Below are 23,248 nucleotides of genomic sequence, written 5' to 3' on the forward strand. Positions count from 1 at the left end.
GGTTAAAATTGGGGAAAGAACATCGTTAAGCGCAATTCTCCAGAACAAACATATCATAATACGCGGATAGCCGTTTTTAGATAGAAATTTATGTTTTCGTGAAAAAAAACGTGAAAGATTGGTTGTTTCCAGCAGAAGGCGGATGATTCCAGAATTTTAGGTCGTTTGTCATATAAATGAAGAAGATTCCATAATTAAAACGTATTTTCATGATTTTTTACGTAAAAAGTGGTGAAACTAATACGGGTTGTCCGGAAGATTTTTTACAGAGTGGGTCATCATCACATGAATTGGAAGTAGGAATTCTAAATATTAATGATATCTATAAACGTCCAGGGCATGCGGTTACTTGAGGCAGTCAGACTCTATCCTCTTTCTGTATTCACTTTCACCTAAAGAAATTCAATATCGAGTTTCAAAGAATTCAGATATACATATAATATCATAACATAACATCTATTACATATATTTCACAGGCCACTTAAACGTGGTTAAAGATAGACATACAGACGCATTAAATTCTTTTAAAGAGGACACATAATATGTACTAATATAATATGGATGGATTGATAATACATGTAACAAACAAATTAAATGTTGGTGCACAGTAGACTCGAAATTCCGGAGTAACTGTGAATAAGATTTTCCATTTCTTGATACACAATTCAATATTTCTCGATAATTTTGGTATGTATCATCATGGGCGGCACCAGAGGGGGGTCGAAGGGTGCGGACGAGCCCCTTTTTAAAAATTCCCAAACGATCGTCGCATAGGGAATTGACCTCGATAATGTTCCCAAGAGAGATGAAAGATGCAAATCTCTTATTTGAGAACTAACATACTGTTTGTTAATCTTTGAAACTGGATTGTCGTGAAGTCTGTTTTGTAAAATCGAAACATGGTCCTGTTGTTCTCAACGTATTCGTTGGTAATAGGCCTAGTGGATTGCGTCAGAATGCATCTCCAAGACATAATTTTGCAGAAATTTCCGCTCCATGGAGTAGCAATTTTTATGCGTTCTGCACCCGAGCGGGCTCCACCCTTCAGCGACTTTTAGTTTTTAAATATTACGTACTCGACCCCCTCTCCTAGAAAATTCCTGGTGTTGCCCATGATCATTCATTACATTGTACTGCAGACCCCGCCTTACTCCGTAGCATTTAGACTAAATTTTTCACTGTGTTGTGATGACTGGATATCAAGTTAAGAATCAGGGAAGTTCCCTAACTAAATTTCATTTAGAATTCACCGACTTCAGCATTTTACCAAGTTGATCAGTGCTGAGTAAGGAGGAGTCTATAACCACGTCTACATTAGCTCATTCGAAAACCTGCGTTTGCAGTGAGTGGCATCTACACTCAACGCAGTTTCGGTAGTAAGAATCCACATCTGTAGTTCAAGTTCAAGGTCAATTGTAGCGCTTGAACGCTGCATTGAACAGGTTTACTGTCTACAATAGCAAAAATGCAGCTTTTTACGGCAACATGGAGTGTACCCTTCCTTCTATTTCAAAAAGGGTTTCTTAAGCCCCCGTTTTTTGTAGAAAAATCTGCATTGAACCAATATTTTCACCGTAGTTGAGACGCATAACATGGGTATAAGAAGCAAGTGTAGACGTGGCTTATCTAACTTCTATGATACAGAATCATATTGGTTCTTTACAAGTTAAAGGTAAGTGGCTGAGTCTCAGTTCTGGTAATAGAACATTTTTGCAAAATCTATTTCAACATTTACCACAACAATTCGTTTTACAGTAGAATAGAATGGAATGTAAGTAACAGGAGGTAGCATTTATTTTGGAAACTGTGTAAACTGGAGACTATGTACAGTCCTGTAGTACATGTATAGCCTAGTATTCCAGTATTTACCCTAGGGCGGCCAAACCTATGAATGATAAACTTTGATGATTTCAATTATCTCTTTCCGGCAAATAGGACAGCAATCTCTTCTATTCAATAAAAGTTTTCCACAGTTGTTGCATGTAACCATGTGATGACAAGGACATAACAAAGTGTCGCGCTTATGATCCATACAAATTGCACAATCACGATCGTTGTCATAAAAAGCTAAAAAAGTAAACAAGGAGGTTAAAGGACACCATGCCCATTAAGAGGATAATTACAATATTCAACACTTCCTGGTGAAAATATATAGAAACCAATGACCTTGAAACCCGCCATAAGGCCACACCAAAAAACCCATTTCTCGGGTGAAGTAATCACCTAAGTGGGTAGGTAGGTAAGGATTTTTTTTCTTTGTTGAGAAAAAAAAGTTTAGGGTATTCTTCCAAAAGTGGGTAGATAGCCGTAAATAATTTTCTACAGAACCAAATTTCCAGTAAAACATATGATTATGTGCTAGAAGACCACAGAAATGAAAGGAAGTTCACATTAGCTAACCCTAACCCTAACTCTTCAGTGAGACATGGAAGAAATGCCCCCGTTCATTGAAGGACGCGTGCGGGTTAAGATGCCATAGCACATTGGCTATCCTGAACAAGCAGGATTCTACTGAAGTCATGCTTGCAGAAAATTCCATTCCTTCTAATAAATCAACTAAATCATTGAATAACTCTTGTTTCTTGGTTTTTACTTCAACTTTTTTATCACATTTTTCTTGTCGTATAAGCCCCAGCGAACAAAAAAAAAAATTTTCTCAATAAAACAAAATTGAATTGGATTTGCTGTTTTACCTTGTTCATTACCTACCCTGACCCTCACATCAAATTTTATGGAAATCCATCAAGAATTGCGGGTTGCATCTTGCAAACAAGGAACTCAAGATGGCCACCCCAATGGCAGCCATATTTGATCACCAATGAGATTTCTTTACAATAGGGGTGGACATCTTACCAGACCCAATCTTCAAGCTAATTTTCAGAAAGATTCATCGCAAATTACAGGCGAATTACTGTGTCGAATTCAATTCAATTCCAGAGGGCCTGGCTTAGGCCTATGTAATCGAGTCAATTAAGATTCAACTTTTTGAAAAACCAGCACAGATGCCTATTCAAATCGCATGTAATTAAAATATTAAGTGCTTCTTAGTTTGATGTCCCTGTTTTCATCGCACCCGCGTCTGTCAATCATCTCAATTGATTCATATAAAATGCTCAACTATGAAAAAACTATGCAGTGAATCAATCCGGAATTTTTCAGACACTTGGTACCTTTCTTTAAAGGTTTATTTGTTGTATGTCATTAACAATCAGTAATATAATACTTTATTCATAACTTTGAAGCGGCGTGCCGTCAGCGAATGCTCAATCAAGGCCAACAATAACACGAAACAGACCACGGTTTTGCCAGTTAAGAGCGTCTCTCCACATAAATTAGAGGGACTGTAATGGACCATTTGTTGACACTAACCTTTTAACAAACTTTGTATGGAAAAAACCACGATAATTCCACCCTATAATTCCACTATTCAAGATCGACGCGCAGCTTAAACATGGCGCTGCCATTCAATACGCTAGTCACGATGTATCTCTACACACATCAAAATCACACTTGAATTACAAGTGTTGACTTATGAGAAACGATCGAAATCTAGCAATTTGATTGGGAAAATAGCAGCACTATAGTTGAAAAAAGTTGATAAACCACCTCCGACTGTCCAATCATTTAAAAGCTTTGCCTTCACATGGCACTATTTCCGCCTTATCACAGGTGCACTCTGCCGCCGTGATTCGCCCATTCAACGATAAAAACTTTCCCACGGTCTTACTATCGGCATTTTCTCATAATTTTGGGAAATAAAACTAGGGGTCCAGGGACACCATGCCCACTTGGGAAGTGGTTTCCAATGCTCAACAATCTAACAATTTCAATGTTCAACGCCACCTGGTGACCATATACAAAAACCAATGACCTTGAACCTCACCACAATCATAGAACATGAGGCAGCTATGATTTTGTAATTGATTGTGATAACAAAATATGTCTCGTTACCAATTTAATATGGAAATACTAAGTATTCTACTATTCAACGCCCCCTGGTGACCATATTCAAAACCCAATGACCTTAAAACTCACCATAATCATAGAACATGTCATAAACTACAACTTTGCAATTGATCATGATAACAAAATATGTCTCGTTACCAATTTAATATGAAAATACTAAGTATTCTACTATTCAACGCCCCCTGGTGACCATATTCAAAACCCAATGACCTTAAAACTCACCATAATCATAGAACATGTCATAAACTACAACTTTGCAATTGATCATGGTAACAAAATATGCCTAGGTACCAATCTAATAAGGAAATACTAAGTTATTTTACTATTCAACGCCCCCTGGTGACCATATAGGATAACTAATGTCCTTAAAACTCACCACAATCATAGATGATGTCATGAGCAACAACTTTGCAATTAATTATGGTAACAAATATGCTTAGGTATCAATATAATGTGGAAAAACTTTTTCCCACCTTCTAATGAGTACTGATGATACCAAGATGGCCGCCAATTGCGTCACAAATGGCCGATCAAAAATACCTGGCTCAGGTTTAAAACAACCCTTTCCAAGGAATACCCAATCAAAAATTGCAATGAGAAATGGCAAACCAGTAGGAGGCTACAGGACTCAGAATTTGGGCCAAAATTGACATTTTTGGCCACTAAAAGGGTCATAGGACGGCCATCTTGAGTCCGATTGACCCAATTTTTCTTATGGTGATGGGCCCTGGGGGGATTCAAATATATATGAAAGATCAAGGTAATTGATTCAAGCGTCTTCAAAATTTCCCTCAAAAAGTTCAAAAAGTGTAAAAAGTGCTGATTTTGACGAACAACAATGGCTGCCAGTCGGCCATATTGAATCTGAGAGGGCCAGTTTTTGGGCTGAAGATGTGTCTAGGGTAGACACATGTATAAACCAAATATCAAGACATTACCTTGAAGCCTCTTCAAAACTTCCCAAAATAACTGGATTCCGTCTACGGACGGACGGACGGACCGACGGACGGACGGACGGACGGACGACGGACGAAAAGTGAACGCAATAGCCCGCTGGGACTAAAGTCCCAAGTGGGCTAAAAAGCGAAATTTCACACTCTGCATTAATAAGATTAAAGTATTTATTCGTTTGACAAATCTTCCTCTGAACTCCCACCAACAACTTATAAATGGCGACACGAAAATGATGTCATCGACTCACTACCATCTTATAACCTTCATGACTATGAAGGTTAAAACTTGACATATAGTACTGACTAGTAATAAAAGCACGAAATCAATATTTGAAATTGTATCGTTTTTGGCTAGATTTAGTTTCAATCTAAAACTATCCCTTCTTTGTACTGGAATCTCTCCCTACAGATGTAGTTATTTCATCGATGCTCATTTCATATCATCTCATGTGCCTGGACACCCCATGTGGTTCCTGTCATCAATACTTGCTTTTCTATAGATATCACGTAAGCTTATGTAAAATATTATGTGAAATTGAATTTTGATGACGAAATAAATAATAATTATAATAAAATATTAAATTGGTAACAAGGTATATTTTGTTATCACAATCAATTAAAAAATTGTAGCTGTTGACATGATCTATGATTGTGGTGAGTTTCAAGGCCATTGGTTTTTGTATATGGCCACCAAGCGGCATTGAATATTGAAATTGTTAGATTGTTGAGCATTTGAAATCACTTTCCAAGTGGGCATGGTGTCCCTGGACCCCTAGTTATCAGTTATGGATGCAGAAAAATATAGTTTATATTGTGTGGTCGTCATTTTGTCTTACTAGCAAAGTTGTTCGAGCAGAGCAGTACAATTTCCAGAGTCAAATTGTTGAATTGAATTGATGTAGTAAAATATCTTTAGATATCGATTCCGTCATCACGATTTGATTAAAAAGAAAAAAATATTCATGAGAACAGTGTCGCGACCGAATGGGGTCGATGAATTACTACGTGTCAAATCTGTATATCTTCACTCAGCGTATCCTTGCTTTATCATGTTAGCTAGGTGTACCTTGCTCTGTTGACCGTAACGTTTACGGCATTTATAAGCCTTTACTAGCCATATATCGTGGCAGTATACTATAAGCCTGCGTTGAGTGTATTTCGCAGTTGCCACGAGCGTGCTTTGCCCGATACGTGGGGTAAGTTTTACACAAGTTTTATATTTTCTAGTTTTCCATGATTTATAGTAATAATTCAGTAGTTTCTTGGCGTGAACGTCGAAATTTAGTAAAGGTTATTGCGACTTATATATATAAGTGAGATTCTTAACATCCTTTTTGACATTTAATTATAATTCTATATTAAGTATAATTGTAATTGCGTTCTTACATAGTTAAAATGATAATTAATTTAATGATAGGTAGTTAATTCAGGTAACTTTAAATCATTATTTATAGTATTTGTATGATACTCAAAATGTGTTTTTGTGTCTAGCTTATATTTTGTAGCTAACGTGCATACGTGCCGCGCCGATACTATCACTTTTTCCAGCTACAAGTGCCGAGGTTACTTCTCCGGCTACAAGTGCCGAGCGATTTTTCATCTTGTTTCCTGCAAGTGTCGTGATCCATTGCGTACCGCATGATTTGATGCAGCTGTTAATCGTTATTTCACCATGAAAGATCATTATTTCGCCGAATATAAGTATCTGTCTGCTTACTGCTTGTATATAGTGTAAATAAACGTATTCATTTCCTACATGACGAGTTTCCGTTATATGGTTTGAGGTTCCCGGTCACGTGACTTCGTGACAAATGGAGAGTTTTGTAGTCGGTCAGTCACAAAATCATTTCACCCAAAATTGTGAAATAGGGTCGGACGGCAATTTTGTTTTGTTTTGAAAATAGTTTTTTGAAAAGACAAAATATCGGGCGGTCAAGCCCGAGAAACTGGGTTTTTTTGGTGTGGCCTAACTATACAGCATGTGATGAGAAACAAAATAAGCCAAAGCTATGATTTTGTAATAGATTGTGATAACAAAATTTGCCTCGTTACCAATTTAATATGGAAATACTAAGTTATTCTACTATTCAACGCCCCCTGGTGACCATATGGAAAACCCAATGACTTTAAAACTCACCACAATCGTAGTACATGTCATGAAATACAACTTTGCAATTGATCATGGTAACAAAATATGCCTAGGCACCAATCTAATAAGGAAATACTAAGTTATTCTACTATTCAATGCCCCCTGGTGACCATATAGAATAACTAATGTCCTTAAAATTCACCAAAATCATGGAAGATGTCATGAGCTACAACTTTGCAATTGATTGGGGTAACAAAATATGCCTAGGTACCAATCTGATAAGGAAATACTAAGTAATTCTACTATTTAACGCCCCCTGGTGACTATATGGAATAACTAATGTCCTTAAAAACTCACCACAATCATAGACGATGTCACGAACTACAACTTTGCAATTGATCATGGTAACAAAATATGCCTAGGTACCAATCTAATAAGGAAATACTAAGTTTTTCTACTATTCAATGCCCCCTGGTGACCATATAGAATAACTAATGTCCTTAAAACTCACCAAAATCATGGAAGATGTCATGAGCTACAACTTTGCAATTGATTGTGGTAACAAAATATGCATAGGTACAAATATAACATAGAAATACTAAGTTATCGTATTATTCAACGCCCCCTGGTGGCCACATACAAAAACCAATGACCTTGAAACTCACCAAAATCATAGAAGACGTTATGGGCTACAACTCTCCAATTGAATATAGTAACACAATATGCTTAGGTATCAATTTAATGTTGAAAAACTTTTTCCCACCTACGAATGAGTACTGATGACACCAAGATGGCCGCACCTGTCTCAGGTATAAAACATCCCTTTACAAAGAATACCAATCACAAATTGCAATGAGAAATGGCAAACCAGTAGGAAGCTACAGGACCTAGAATTCTGGCCAAAATTGACATTTTTGGGCACTAACAAGGTCATAGGACGGCCATCTTGAGTTAGATCGACCCAATTTTTCTTATGCTGATGGGCCCATGGTAGATTCAAATATAAACAAAAGATCAAGGTAATTGATCAAAGCATCTTCAAAATTTCCCTCGAAAATGTGTAAAATGTGTAAAAAGTGCTGAACAACAATGGCTGCCAGTCGGCCAACTTGAATCTGACAGGGCCAGTTTTTGGGCTGAAGATGTGTCTAGGGTAGATACATGTATAAACCAAATATCAAGACATTACCTTGAAGCGTCTTCAAAACTTCCCAAAATAACTGGATTCCGTCTACGGACGGACGAACGCTACGACGAACGGACGGACGAAAAGTGAACGCTATAGCCCGCTGGGACTAAAGTCCCAAGTGGGCTAAAAAACCATCTGAAATGAGCATGATCCCTTCTCACAGTACATTCACCATGAATTTCAATGAACAATATCGAAAAGGTCACGAGATGGCCATTTTGTGTCCGATCAACCCAAATTTCTGATGATGAAGAAAATTCATTGATTGAAGCGTCTTCAAAACTTCCCAAAATGACTTGATTCCATCTACACAATACACGGGTGGATAAGAAGTGAATGAGAAGTGAATGCCTGCTGGGACATAAGTCTAAATGTCCAAATGAATCAAATATTGTGCCAAAAACAAGCTTTAATTCAGTACAAAGAATAAAGTATAACAGAACTTACAGCAGTCATCATCGTCAGACTGTGGAGGTAAATTTCCTCGATGAGAAAGCGCAGGAACTACATGTTGTAACATGTAACCAAGTCCAGATGTATTCTTTATTTGTTCCATTCTTGCTGCAATATGTAAACATGATATTATTAATTTTCTACATTCAGTCAACCCCCGATATACAGCCCACATCGGTGCAGAACGATTTTGGCGATATAGAGAGTATGGCGGTATATGGGGGGCATTTTACTATGTATTGTATAGAGATATAGAGATTTACATTTAGAAAACCTGGCGGTAAATGGGAGGGCAGAATATCGGGGTTTGACTGTATAAAGTTTTTCACCAAAGAAGTGAACTGCAGTGAAGATAATATTTTACCTTTTTTTCGTTCCTCCCTTTGTTCTTCACTCAGTATCAAGGGTTCACCGCCGGATCGAAAAAACAAGGTTTTACCCATTTTTTCCAACAGCTGACGTACTATAAGTAATATTGCAACGTGAATAACCTATGATTAGCAAAGCGCTCTAATCTAATATTCTAATGGTATGCTAATCTTACCTTTTTCAATAACAGCAGCTGATGTGTACTTATTAGGAGCAATTTCTACTTCAGGGATATAATAAACAGGATATAGAAACCTGAGGCCGAGAGTTCTCTGAAATTGAGAATTCTAGCAATATACCTTTTCACAATAGACAAAAAGACTCAATAAATCACAATACAGGTAGATCAAGATGGTTGTTCCCTAGTATAAACATTGTACAAATGTATTCTATCTTGTTCTCATACTTGTGCAGTCTGGTGAAGACAAGTTTTTTTATGAAGGAAGTAGATATGGTACATACCTGTTGATTTGCAGTCCTCTCCATAATACTCGTTAGATCAATCCTTAATGTATTTGATGCTATTATTGTCTCTGGGTGACAACAATGGGACACCCCTGTAATGGATGACAGATAAGTTTAGAGGGTAAAATTCGTTAATTTCTCTCATATTAGCAGTAGCGGTAGTATTAAGATAGACCAATCCTTGTCCTCTTCATTGTCCTCGTGCGGTATGTCTTGGTCCATGTGGGCCTACTTGTTGAACAATGTTTATGCCTTGCATGAAAAATATACCAGATGTTATGATGATCGATGTACTTACTTTCAAAAAGATCTTGCTTAATTTCCAGATCCTCAGCTACAGTTTCAAATATGATTTCTGCATCGTTGACAGTTTCTTCTAAACGACTCATACAAAGTATCTGACCCTGAAATTATCATAAAGTATTTAACAGATAAGCATATTTTTGAATACAGGAATCCTTTTCTAACTCAGGATCCTCCAAACTTACATATGAGTAAAGGATGAGCGAACATTTTGAAAATTGCTGTAAATTCTGAGTCCAGTCCGATTTTCTGTCATACAGGATAAACATCTCTGTAGGCAGTTTATAGACCAAGAGACACCCTTGGTACATGTACATATCTTACAATTAACTTTACCTTACTCATGGCCAACTAGTGGTACTTTCTCTCTCTCTGATCCTAACCAACCCCCTGCGGACCCTCCAAACTCTTACCCCATAGACCCTAAGCCCAATTGAAAAAGCTACCATTTTGTCTTTGAAGTGGTGCCATGACACCTTAGACCCACATCTAGGAAAAAGGAATAGCCAATTCAGGCCTAAAACAAAATTGCTTAGAAGTCGGGTATCTTATTTCCGATCAACCCATTTTCCTTGTGACGCTAGACCCCAGGCCAGGGAGATACATAGACCTATACATGCCAAACTTCAAGACAATTGACCAAATGTCTCCCCCTTATTCAAAGCTAACGAAATCTTAAAATTAGATGACATCAACTTTTGGCAATGTGGACACTTAATGTATATTTATGAATAACACACTACTTGATGTTTTCAAAAATTTCTTCCCTCCATTTGTGAATATGCAACTTACTCAATTTGGTAGCAACAGAAATATTAGATACGGTACAGCCTAGAAGAAACTTAACTCCGTTTTCGTTTGCGTTTAGTTTTATATCGTTCAAACCGCGTTGTGTAATTCGTTTTCATTTAGTTCCGAACGCGTTCGACGCTCGTTAGGGACAAATATCCGTTTCAGAATTACGCCCTTTGCTGCACGCTTATGGGTGCAACGAAACTTCTAACGCTCCTATTAGGCGTTTATAATGTTACTGCATGTATTTTACTATGTGGTCATCCAAATACAAGAGGTTGCACTCGAAAAGAAGGGGGCTGTTATTACTACGTATGTGCATTCGATATGCACGCGCCAGACGCGTTGAATTTGAACCGCAGTAGTAACTAGTTTGATTCCCGTTTCTATTTCGTTTTATCAAATAAGAAAAACAAAAATGCAACGATCCCCGACGAATGCTGGACGCGTTATGAGTTATGTTACTTCTAGGCTGTACCGAATAAACAGTTAAAATCAAACTTCAAAAAACGTTCTATAATAGTAAATGGACCCAAAATTTGGAATAGTTTATCACTTCATTTAAAAACCCTGTCATCCATCAAAATCTTTAAAACACATTTAAAGGACAAATTGCTTTCTTCCTATTGATTAGATATATACAGGTTTTTTGGTGACCCGCATATTATTTTCTATGAATTTTGCAATAAGTTACTTTTCAGATAGTACATTTTTGTATGTGTGAGAGGTGCATGGAGTGTGAATGAACCTTTTGCTTTTCTTTTTCTAATGTAACATTTCTTTTTGGGGTGGTATATCCTACAAGCTATGCTTTTTTAAAATCTTCCCCTCTGATATATTATGTCAATCTATATGTAATTTGTGCAAAAAACATCATAATTTATAAAGCCTATTTGTTATAAATTGCTATAATTTTAGATAAACAAACAATTATACGTGTGTCTTCAACATTACCCATAAAACCTAAACTAGGGGACTAGGGACATCACCCACTTGGGAAGTGGCTTGAAATGCTCAACAAACATACCTCAAAGCTCATCACATTCATAGAACATGTCACTAGCTACAATTTTGCAATTGATTTAGGCTACAAAATATGTCTAGGTACCAATATAATAAGGAAATAAAAGTTATGCAGCTATCCAATGCCCCGTGGTGACCATATACAAGTACCAATGACCTTGAAACTGACCACAATCATCAAACATGTCACAAGTTAGAATTTTGCAATTCATTGTGGTTACAAAATATGCCTGTGTACCAATACAATATGAAAAAAGGCATTCAACTATTAAACGCCCCCTAGTGACCTTATACAACAACTGACAACCTGGAAACTCATCACAGATAAAATTTCCGATAATGGACTCTTCATAATCACAGAGATAGGACAAGTACAGATGGACCTCTTGGTAGATACAGGCACCTGCTGCACTATACTTTTGAGACTTTTGCCTACGAAGCTATACCCAAGTCACACCGACCACGGCTCAAACCATCCGACTTGAGACTCTTCGGACCAAGTAACAGCAATATCACATTGTTGGTGGGGTAACTACTTTGACCTTCACGTTGCGTCATAACATGTTGAGAATGGACGTCATCATTGTGGATATTGCTGGCGACAAGATTTTGGGAATGGACTTTCTGAAATGAACAGGCTCATACCTAGACGTGGGTAATTCGTTGCTATTTTGCGGTACGAAGAGATCGTCTGCCACACGACGAATTTGTGAGAACACCGATGCCGAATTACTTGCCGAAATACTGACGAGGACCCTGGATGCGGTGGAAATACCAGCCCAACACCAGATGGTCATACCAACTTTATTTCCGGACACCAGATGGTCATACCATCTTCTATTTCCGGAGATTCCAATATTCCAACATTTGGTATCATCGAGGGCACGGGACGATATGAGGGTGGTGATTTGGCTTTGGCCTGAACACTGGTCGACACCCGAGGTGAAAGTCCAACTTATGTTCGTGTTATAAATAATGGATAGAGCCCTATCCTCCTACCGCAGTTTACTGTCCTGGGAAGGCTGAATACAGTATCCACGATTTTTACCGTCAAGATTGAGGAGGGGAACTCGAGACCCGAGGAACCGAATGCGAATCACGACATCCCAGAACAACTGAAAGAACTTTATCAAACCAGCATAAAGAATCTCAGCCCCGAAGACGCTCCGTGGCAGAGCTGCTTATTAAACATTCTTCAGCTTCAATGTTGCCAGCACCTCCCTCAAGAAAATTTTTGAAATTAGAAGCGTTTTCTTAGAGCGATCTTGAACCCATGAACAACTATTATATTTTGGAAGGTAATGGCTATTTCCAATGTGGCACATCCTCATTCGATGACGATCAGCATCTCACGCATTACAGGTCGAGCCCTGAATTATTGCAGTTAATCAAAGCGCCTTTCGCGAACGCTTAGTTGACAAGAAAATGTTTAAAAATAACTGCTACTGACACTGTCTGTCACACTGCTCTCTGAGCGGCGTTTTGGTCCGTAATTTCGTTAATAATTAATTTATCTGTGAATTTATGCATCAGTGCAGTAAGGTTGACTTGGTCCCCCATTAGGTGGACACCGGGAATCACCCACCCATACGACAGGCGCTGAGACTTCCTCCCCTGACCAAGCATAAAGAAACAGAAATGTTGATCAAAGACATGCACCGCCGAGGGTTGATATGGAGGTTCCGGTCTCCATGGTTATCCCCGATTGTCCTGGTGACCAAGAAAGATGGAAGCACATGTTTCTGCGTGGACTATCGCCGACTAAACGAAGTAACGACTATTGAAAGCATGGCGATCCCGAATAGCAATCATTCGCTGGAATGTCCAGGAGGCGCCGTCTGGTTCAGCACCCTAGATCTGAATTCCGGATATTGGCAAATTGCGTTGAGCAAGGATGTGAAGCAGAAATCAGCCTTCATAACACAGAGTGGGTTGTGGGAGTTAACTCTGTACTTCCTTTGGGTATGTGCGGAGCTCCAGGAACCTTCGAGAGTTCCCTTTTCCAGCAGTCGGTTATTTTTCTCCGGCATGTGGTGAGTCACAAGGGTATACAGACAGATCTTGCCACTTATTACAGGAGAGTCGTCGCCGGTTTCGCTAAGATCACAGGAAGCCTCCACAGACTCATGGCTAAAGATCAAGATTTTATCTCGGGGACGAGCAGGAGCAAGGTTTCCGGGAGCTGAAAGAGAAATTGACCAACACACCTATACTAGCATATCCGAACGTCATGGACCTGTATATTCTAGGTTGTGATGCTAGTGCCGTTGCCATCGGAGGTGTATTAAGTCCAGTGCAAGAAAAGGATGAACACCCGATCGCATTTGGAAATCGCACGCCCAACCGCGCGGAACAAAGCTACTGCGTGACTCGGCGTGAACTATTAGCGATCATGTTCTTTGTGAAGCATTTAAAGCACTATCTCTACCGACAAGATTTCCTCATCTGCACTGATCACAGCGCCCTCCGTTGGCTGATGAATCTGAAGGATTGTTGGGAACGCCGGATGGCAGAAGCTGCAGCATCAAAGTAAATAGCAAGGAAGCAGTGCATGGAAGAGGAACAACGGCGGAGAGAAGTCAGCGAGCAGGAGAGGAGCAGGAGGGAGTCGAAGAGGTGTAGGCTGCAAGAGAAGCGTAAGAATGAGTTTGTGGAGCGAAACAGGACATTCCAGAACTCGATAAAGGAACCGCGACAATTCCAGGGCCGGCCCCGGGACATATTTCATTTCTTTGGGTTACAGAACCCCCCTTGAGTCTCGGAATTTGTCGGGTGACGATCAACCATGCTGCCAGTGGTAGTCCAGGTCGAAACCAAGTCTTCCCTTGACGTGTTACTTCTGAAGAGGACAAGAGATGAAAGAATGGCGATGAAAGAATGGCAGCCAGGGAACTGATCAGTCCCTGCATTGGACCACCAGTAAAGGCGAATTCCATCCAAGATGAAGAAGTGGTAGTTCAAGGCGAGGCATTATCGAGTCGGTCCTTGGCCGGGTTCAGATATTGGGATCTGCGCATTGTCACTGACATTTCCACTTTGGACTCAAGCCTTTAATTATTTGACTCTGATAGTTTCTATCACTCCTCTTCTCTCTCTCTCTCATATTATTTGGTGTGAGCTTAATCACGCTTTGTTCAGTATTATATTTCGTTGAACATGATTAGTCCGACGAGCCGTCGTTATGCCTAGACCAGTTGATGTATAATATAAATAACTCTTTTTTTTCCAGTGGATTCTAAGAGTACACATATCTAATTACGAGTATTGAGATTGTTAATCTGGAGTTATGAGCAACATTCCAATCGTTTAATCCAGTGCGTTGTTGAGTTAAATAAACATGGCAATCGTTAAATTCTCATGAATAACTGTCCTTTGTCTTATTTGAGTGGATAACTGAGTCTGAATCAGTTCGACCTGTTTCAGGAACCTAGGAACAGGGACGTGCTACCATGGAAATGAAAGGATTCCGAGTTGTTGATGATCGCTTTCAGGTTAAGGACGATTGGACCTGAAGACCCACCTAGAACCAATAGGAGGCACGACGTGAAGAGGGAATCCCCCGACGAGGTTATTTGACCCGGCCCGTGCATAAGGAAGGCAACTGTAGACCAGTACTGAGCGGCAGTATATTGTCTGGCCCAGTCGTTGTGTTAAAAATCTGGCCTGGTGAGCCAGTCAGTTACTGTGCCCGGCCTATTCGGTTACACATCAGAAGCTAAAATATAACAGAACAGAAGACACAAGAAAAAGAAATGCTGTCAAAATGCTGTCTTTTGTTGCCGTCAAAATTCCTCGGAATTGAATTGAAAACCCCCAATATTGCTGGTGATCATACTCATGAACCGGTAATGTTTATAAATTTTGTTATTTCCAAGAGTTTGCTGACGATGGTTTTTTTTGGAAAAAATGTGAAAATCCTGAATTTTATAATTCCAGGCATTTAAGGGCTAATTATGGGAAAATATGGGGGTGGGCCCTACCAATGTAATTTTGCTTCCGACGGGCCTGTTTTGGGCACAAAACGGTCACAGGAGGGCCATCTTGAGTCCGATTGACCCAATTCTTCTCATGCTGATGCCCGTGGGGGATACAAACATAGGCTATGTGAAGGATCAAGATAATTGATGAAAGCGGTTTCAAAATTTCCCTTGAAAACTTCAAAATATATTCGAGCCCCATGGGGCTTGAAGCGGCAGCTTCGCAAAATATAAATGACCTGTCCTTCAATCAATTTAATATTTCAAATATGCTAGAAGGGAATATCTAGGAACGGATCCATGAACATTGAAAAGGGCAAGTTAAGTATCCACGCAGTCAAGACAAGGGTCTAAAAATGTGAAATTTCTATTTTCCTGATAGCTCATTTTATTCCTGATGAATGTGGCAATATTTTCCTATAGGTTTAGATTATGTTACCCAGATACTGTAACATATAGTACATATACATTATTTTTATGGTTTTACGTCAATAAACAGCGATTTTACCAGACCTTGACTAAGATATATAATAAGATAAGTATCCATCGACGAACTATCCAACGAAATTAAAAGAGGAGCACACTTTCTTTCTTAGGAACAGACAGCGTATGACAGTATTTATAATACGCGCTAGGAGAGCGAAGTAGTGCTGCGCGAGTGTATACACGTGAATACAGAGCATACATACACTTTGTATGTACCTATGTTAGATATATGAATTACATACCAGCTGATTTACGTAGTGCGCACATTTTAACATGCGCTGTTACGCGAAGAATGCCAATATACCCCAAAAACATCGTCAAACAAAGTAATTAGCCTATGGCAATAGCAAATGAAAAAGCGCACACAACTGTGTGGACCAATTAACTCGCATTTCAACAAAACAATGCCAAACATTTGTCGACTGGCCTCTCTCCAAAAACGGCGTCATCACCGCTGGCTCGCGCTGGCGACATCGTCTATTACTTTTTCAAAGAAAGAATGTATTTTGTAGTCAAAACCAAGCTATATTGACTATAGAAATAGCCACACTTACTAAGTTCGAGACGCTAAATTAGATAGCCGACTCCATTATAATCCTCACAAACGAACAAACTCTAAGCGAACTAAGCTCCGCACGAATGTCAAATGAATTGCTCACCATTTTGTGACTCCCAAAATTACGTCAGAGGTGCCGAAATTCCTGGAAATTCCGAGAATTTCCCGTATTCACGTCGGAAACTCAAATATAGGTCAACACAAGTTACTTATAGAAAGCGAAGAATTTTCGATGTTTTTCTCATTTTTCTCGAAAAATATTGCATCTTCCGTTCGAAGCTTACCAGCCTAACCTCCGCGCATCAATTCTACTTGCTTCACGATAAAAGACAACCCCGTAAGTATTACCACTAAATTTTGTGCCGCGATTTAACATACTCTTGGCAGACTGCCAACCAACAGCCATAACATAGGTAAACCAAAAAATGAATTCAATAGCCTGCTGGGACTATAGTACTAAGTTGGTCGTCTTGGTTCTGTTTTGACAGGGTTATGTCTAGCAGGGTAGCCCAAATACCAAAACTATCAAAACAGTACATATACATCCAATGGCACTCAAAACTTTATCCAAATTCATTCTATTCTATCAGATGCATGATGGAAGAAAGATAGAATAGGCGTACAAAACTCACTATAAAGTTCTTCTGAGACATTAATCCTTCTTCACGGAGATTCTTTTTATCCTCTTCAATTCTGTGATATACACTATTCAATGCTGCAGTGTTATTATCATATACTTTCACACGGTGTCCATGATAAGCCATTTCTCCTAAAAAGTATTGAAACCAGGGAGTAATAGTTAACCTCACCTCATCTGGGCAACTTGGACTTTGGTCAAAAAACGAAATCATTTTTATGACTTTCTTATGTATTTTCATATGCTTAACATGGATGTTGAGTACCTAGGACTAATTTTGCCTGTCTCAGTTTGTCCAAATTAGGTGAGGGCTAATGCATTAGTTAGGGGTCCCGGGGGCAAGAGGATGGACTTTTAGCGCATGGATTACAAGCCTGCCCATGTCTTGGATTTTGGAGCCCCATCTTTCTTACCGGTTCCTGAACTTCACTGAAAAAGCTGAAACACTGAAACGCTGAAAAGCAAACGCTGAATTTCAGGGAATTCCCAAAAACGCTGAAATTTCAGGGAATTCCGTTAAAATGCTGAAATTGTGCCAGGAACCGACAATACACGTTTTGAAAATTTTTCCGGGCCCGGTATCTGCTGCCGAGTCCTATACCATGCTTTAGTCTTTACCACATTTTCGGTTATAATTCCATTCAATTCAAATATTCATTCAGTATAAACAATTGCACTGTTTGTGACTGACATTTATAGGCCTACATACATGTTACAAAGTGAGAAAAAAAAAATAATCATAAACATCTGATAAACAAGCACTGATATAAAAACAGATATACATGTAATATGATAGACTATATGCATCGCTCGAAAGTTTCAACAAACTAGGGGTCCAGGGACACCATGCCCTCTTGGGAAGTGGTTTCCAATGCTCAACAATCTAACAATTTCAATATTCGACGCCCCTGGTGACGATATACAAAAACCAATGACCTTGAACCTCACCACAATCATAGAACATGTCAGCAGCTACGATTGTGTAATTGATTGTGATAACAAAATATGCCTCGTTACCAATCTAATATGGAAATACCAAGTAATTCTACTATTCAATGCCCCCTTGTGACCATATGCAAAACCCAATGACCTTGAAACTCACCACAATAATAGAACATGTCATAAACTACAACTTTGCAATTGATCATGGTAACAAAATATGCCTAGGTACCAATCTAATAACAAAATATTAAGTTATTCTACTATTCAACGCCCCCTGGTGACCATATAGAATAACTAATGTCCTTAAATCTCACCACAATCATAGACAATGTCATGAGCTACAACTTTGCAATTGATTGTGGTAGCAAAATATGCTTAGGTAACAATATAATCTGGAAAAACGTTTTCCCACCTATGAATGAGTCCTGATGATACCAATATGGCCGCCAATTACGTCATAATTGGCCGATCAAAAATTCCTGGCTCAGGTATAAAACATCCCTTTCCAAAGAATACCCTTCACAAATTGCAATGAGAAATGGCAAACCAGTAGGAGGCTGCAGGACTCAGAATTTGTGCCAAAATTTACATTTTTGGCCACTAAAAAGGTCATAGGACGGCCATCTTGAGTCCAATCGACCCAATTTTTCTGATGGTGATGGGCCCTTGGGGGATTCAAATATATACGAAAGATCAAGGTAATTGATTTAAGTGTCTTCAAAATTTCCCTCAAAAAGTTCAAAAAGTGTAGGCCTAAAAAGTGCTAATTTTGATGAACAACAGTGGCTGCCAGTCGGCCATCGTGATTCTGACAGGGCCAGTTTTTGGGCTGAAGATGTGTCTAGGGTAGATACATGTAGGCCTATAAACCAAATATCAAAACATTACCTTGAAGCGTCTTCAAGTTCCCAAAATAACTGGCTTCCGTCTACGGACAGACGGACGAACGACGGACGAAAAGTGAACGCAATAGCCCGCTGGGACTAAAGTCCAAAGTGGGCTAAAAATAAGAATTGATACATTTTTCTAACAGATGGTATGTTATTTCTTTTAAAAAACCTGATAATTATCTCACAACAGCAAATAATGTATTCGCAATTTTTAAATCCATTCCATGCGCACGATGAATTAAAAAGAAATTAAGTAAGATCCCTAATGTCCAAAAGCTGCATTATCATTTTAACTAGCTGTCAAACTCAACTTACCTCCAGTCTTCAACAACAGAGAATACCACAGTCGCCCAGTCATGCGTGACGTGTTGACAAAAGAAAAGTGGCTATCATAATCATATTTTATATACATTTGAGATATTCAAATAAGATTTGTTCGTCTTTAGAGGTAAACCACATACTTGGAATATTCAGCATAGGTTTTCATACTCCACACATATTGTTTATGCATGTCTCTATAACCAAAGATAAGGTGGAGACTAAAGCACGGTTCAGGACTCGGCAGCGGCTTAGGCCCGGAAAAAATTCAAAACGTGTATTGTTGGTTCCTAGCACGATTTCAGGGTTTTTCGGGAATTCCCTAAAATGTCAGTGTTTTTCGGGAATTCCCTGAAATTTCAGCATTCTTTTTTCAGCGTTTCAGTGTTTCAGCTTTTTCAGCAAAGTTCAGGAACCGCTTTTTTACAGTAAAAAATTCAAATATACATTTTAATATCCTAGATACCACCTTCCAGATATAAAAAGGAGAAAGGAGCAAATATTTTGACGTACAAGAATTTACCTTGCGATTCCAAGCAGGGTTCCCACGGGTTAGCCAATATCATTTTCCATACCTTTTCCATATTTTTTCCATACCCAGATTATAAATTTTCCATACCGCAAAGTTATACATCGCCAACCTAGGGGATTTTTACTGCAGGGATATTTACCACGGGGATTTTTACCTGTTACCCCTAGAAACTGGCAACGTAGGTCTCAACAAGGAGAAAGCAAATGATAGAATGTGTCTTAATCTAAGACAAACCACACGTGTTTTTTCTTAATCAACTGGCTGTGTGGTTCTGGCCTTTCATGTGACTTCTCCCTTACCCATATTACTAGTCAACCCTGCATAAGTCGTAGCACTTGGACTGATGCGCTTTCTACGACTTACGTCTTGCACGAGTCACAAGTAAGTTGTATCTTTACGAGTTATCTAGGCCTATAAGTCGTGCTTTTATACGAATTCGACAAATAACCCTTGAATGGTTACCCTTGAATAAAGCTTGTCTTCCCAGTTCTAAGTTACCGAATGTAGGTAAAAATCCCCCCGGTAAATATCCCCCGGTAAAAATCCCACAAGGTAAAAATCCCCCCGGTAAAAATCCCCCCATATCCACTTTTCTATAAAACTAGAGTAGAAAAAATTAACTTTTTACAACATTATTTAGGAATACATAAGTACATTAGATATTTTATTTTTACTTTTAAACTATAGTTTTTATAGAAAATTTCAAAATTATGATAGTGTCATTTTTGATGCATGTAGCTTGCATGTCGTATATGCTAAGTCACATAATAAGGCCACACCAAAAGAAAACCCTGTTTCTTGGGCCCGACCGACCCGATATTTCGTCATTTCAAATAATTATTTTCGATATAAAATAAAATTGCCTACCGACCCTATTTCAAAATTGTGGATGAAATAACTATTTTAAAAGATATATATGTGGCCGACCGACTACAAAGCTCTCCATTCTCGTAAATATTTTTTCTTTTTCGTGAAATCGTGATGTCGGCACCGAGACGACATGATAAAAATATCTTATCACATCGGATTTAACAATTTTATTCTGGATATGGTACTTGTGTGCTCAGAAAACGTTGCTAATCAGATATTGATGGCGACCTTGGATTGTAAAATTCCAGGAATTCCGTACACAATATATTATACACCTATTCAAGATTTTCATATTTTTCTTTTTATAAACAGTTTCCAATTGTGAAATATAATACAAAAACATCAACTTCCCTTTATTATTGTGGCCGTCTAGCTGCTAATCATATTTTTAACTGGAAATTTGGTCCCGTGAAAAATTATTCACGGCGACCTACCCAATTGTAAGAACTGTCACCGTCAGAATACTCGCAATTTTTTTTTCTATAAAAAGAAAAAAAAATTCCCTACCGACCTACCCATTTTGGTGATTGCCCCGCCCGAGAAACAGGCTTTCTTTTTGGTGTGGCCTGATGTCATTTTTATGCACGTAGCTTGTTAAATGTCACAGATTATCCGAGGTGAATATTGTGACCAACACCACGGAGAAATGCCTCAGTTTAAATAACCGAATTCAATCAACTGACTCGTACCCCTAGAATAAGTATTTTGTCTCTACACTTATTATTCTTTATTAAACGTTTGGTAACCGTATTTAATGGATGGAATTACTATACTAGAGTTAAATAAAGCAATAGAGTGCAATAAAATTTCGAATCTATATTTTTCTAAACATAATAGCTGTTGAAAATTTTAGTGAAATCAATTATGGGGGGATTTTTACCAGGGGGAATTTTTACCTAGGGGGGATTTTTACCGGGGGGATTATTACCTAGGGGGGATATTTACCGGGGGGGGGGGGGGGGATTTTTACATTTTTAGTGTAAACAGGGAGTTGGGATCCCTTCCCTGGTGTAAACAAGCTAGAATCATTGTAATTTAGTCTAGATGATAAGGACAGGTCCTGTCATTCAACACATATAGAGCCTAACTTGCAAACTTTTCATATGCACTAATTACTGTAGCCAATACTACAACCAAATTACCATTCAATGTAAATTAGTAGCAATTATGATGACCATTCACACAGTGTTTTCATATTGTCCTCAAATGTGTAGTGGCTATGACAAGCTGTTATCTGGAAAATGACAACTCCTTTTTGTTATCGATCTTAATGGTGACAATTGGCTTAGGCCTATAGCCTATAGTTCAAAATTGAAGGAAATTTTTATTTTGAGGTCATTTTCTGATTTTCCATACCTTTCCCATAGCCATTGATAGAAAAACGAAATTTCCATAGCTTTTCCAGGGCCTGGAAAAAAAGGTAAAAAAATCCCCATTATCCAAAACTTTCCAAGACTTTTCAAAACCCGCGGGAACCCTGTCCAAGTGCTTATCATTTCTTAACAAATTAGCCTAGACATATTTAGAAAATATAGGATGTTTTGAAGGGTCCTCCTTATTACCGAGATGACGTAATTTACCGAGATGAACCGAGCTGACATGAAATAGCCTAGGCCTATAACATATTTATTTATTCCTTATCGATTTTAACACTTGAAATCATATTATATCAGAATAAATACCTTCTAAAGTCATATTATACATATTTTTCCAGATATTTTGTTAACAAAAATTTGACTTCAAATACGTCATCTCGGTTAGCAATAAGATTTCATTGAATTTGATTGATCGACGATCTCATCTCGGTAAAGTTAAAAGTTATTTTTCTACAAAAATATCTGACAAAATATGTAAAATATGACTCTAGCTGGCATTTATTACTGATATAATAGGATTTCAAGCGTTAAAATCGATAAGGAATAAATAAATATAATAAATAAATATGTTATATTTCATGTCATCTCGGTTGATCTCGGTAAATTACGTCATCTCGGTAATAATGAGGACCGGTTTTAAACAATTTAAAACAGATTTTATCGAAATCCTTTGGAAATTTGAGGAGTTACAGCAGTTTTAAATCGAAGTGTCTGTATAGGAGTTTCCACCCCTTTCTTTTTATATACATAGTACCAGGGATACTGGATGATCTAAGCTACAGTTCACTCCCAAACTTCAAATACGAGCCCCTGTGGACTCATGAGCAACAACGTCTTACGTACCAGCGATCTTCACACCCATCAGACCACACCCTAAAACTGCTATTTTAACCATCGTCTGTATATGATTGAGATCGAATATACTTCTTGATATTCAGTCCTTCCTTTTGCCGTTGCTTTATTTGTGAAAATATTTCATCATTTTAACAACAACACTTTCTTTCTTTTTGTTTATTTACGCACACACGACCTTCAGCTCAAGTTTGACAGTTCATATCTCGG

The 23,248-nt window shown here is 38.4% G+C and overlaps 1 protein-coding gene across 5 annotated transcripts; it reads right to left on the minus strand.

Moving 5' to 3' along the window:
• Nucleotides 1-258: 258 nt before the first annotated feature.
• On the minus strand, nt 259-23,212 carry LOC141905802 (putative 3-hydroxybutyryl-CoA dehydrogenase). 5 transcript variants are annotated; one of them, XM_074794876.1, is made up of 9 exons: nt 19,552-19,744; nt 19,406-19,476; nt 17,254-17,390; nt 9,783-9,888; nt 9,482-9,576; nt 9,195-9,291; nt 9,015-9,113; nt 8,645-8,758; nt 259-392 (listed from the first exon to the last, which is right to left on the minus strand). In XM_074794876.1, the coding sequence occupies exons 1-9, from the start codon at nt 19,599-19,601 to the stop codon at nt 346-348; spliced, it is 816 nt and encodes a 271-aa protein (XP_074650977.1). In that variant the 5' UTR covers nt 19,602-19,744; the 3' UTR covers nt 259-345. The 5 variants fall into 5 exon arrangements, with proteins under 5 accessions (XP_074650977.1, XP_074650952.1, XP_074650970.1 ...); XM_074794851.1 differs by lacking the exons at nt 259-392; nt 19,406-19,476; nt 19,552-19,744 and adding exons at nt 493-2,067; nt 19,932-20,541; nt 23,030-23,174; XM_074794869.1 differs by lacking the exons at nt 259-392; nt 19,406-19,476; nt 19,552-19,744 and adding exons at nt 493-2,067; nt 19,922-20,541; nt 23,030-23,174.
• Nucleotides 23,213-23,248: the final 36 nt, after the last annotated feature.

The sequence above is a fragment of the Tubulanus polymorphus genome, chromosome 1 (genome assembly GCF_964204645.1).
Source record: "Tubulanus polymorphus chromosome 1, tnTubPoly1.2, whole genome shotgun sequence".
In the NCBI taxonomy this organism is placed as follows: Eukaryota; Metazoa; Nemertea; class Palaeonemertea; order Tubulaniformes; family Tubulanidae; genus Tubulanus; species Tubulanus polymorphus.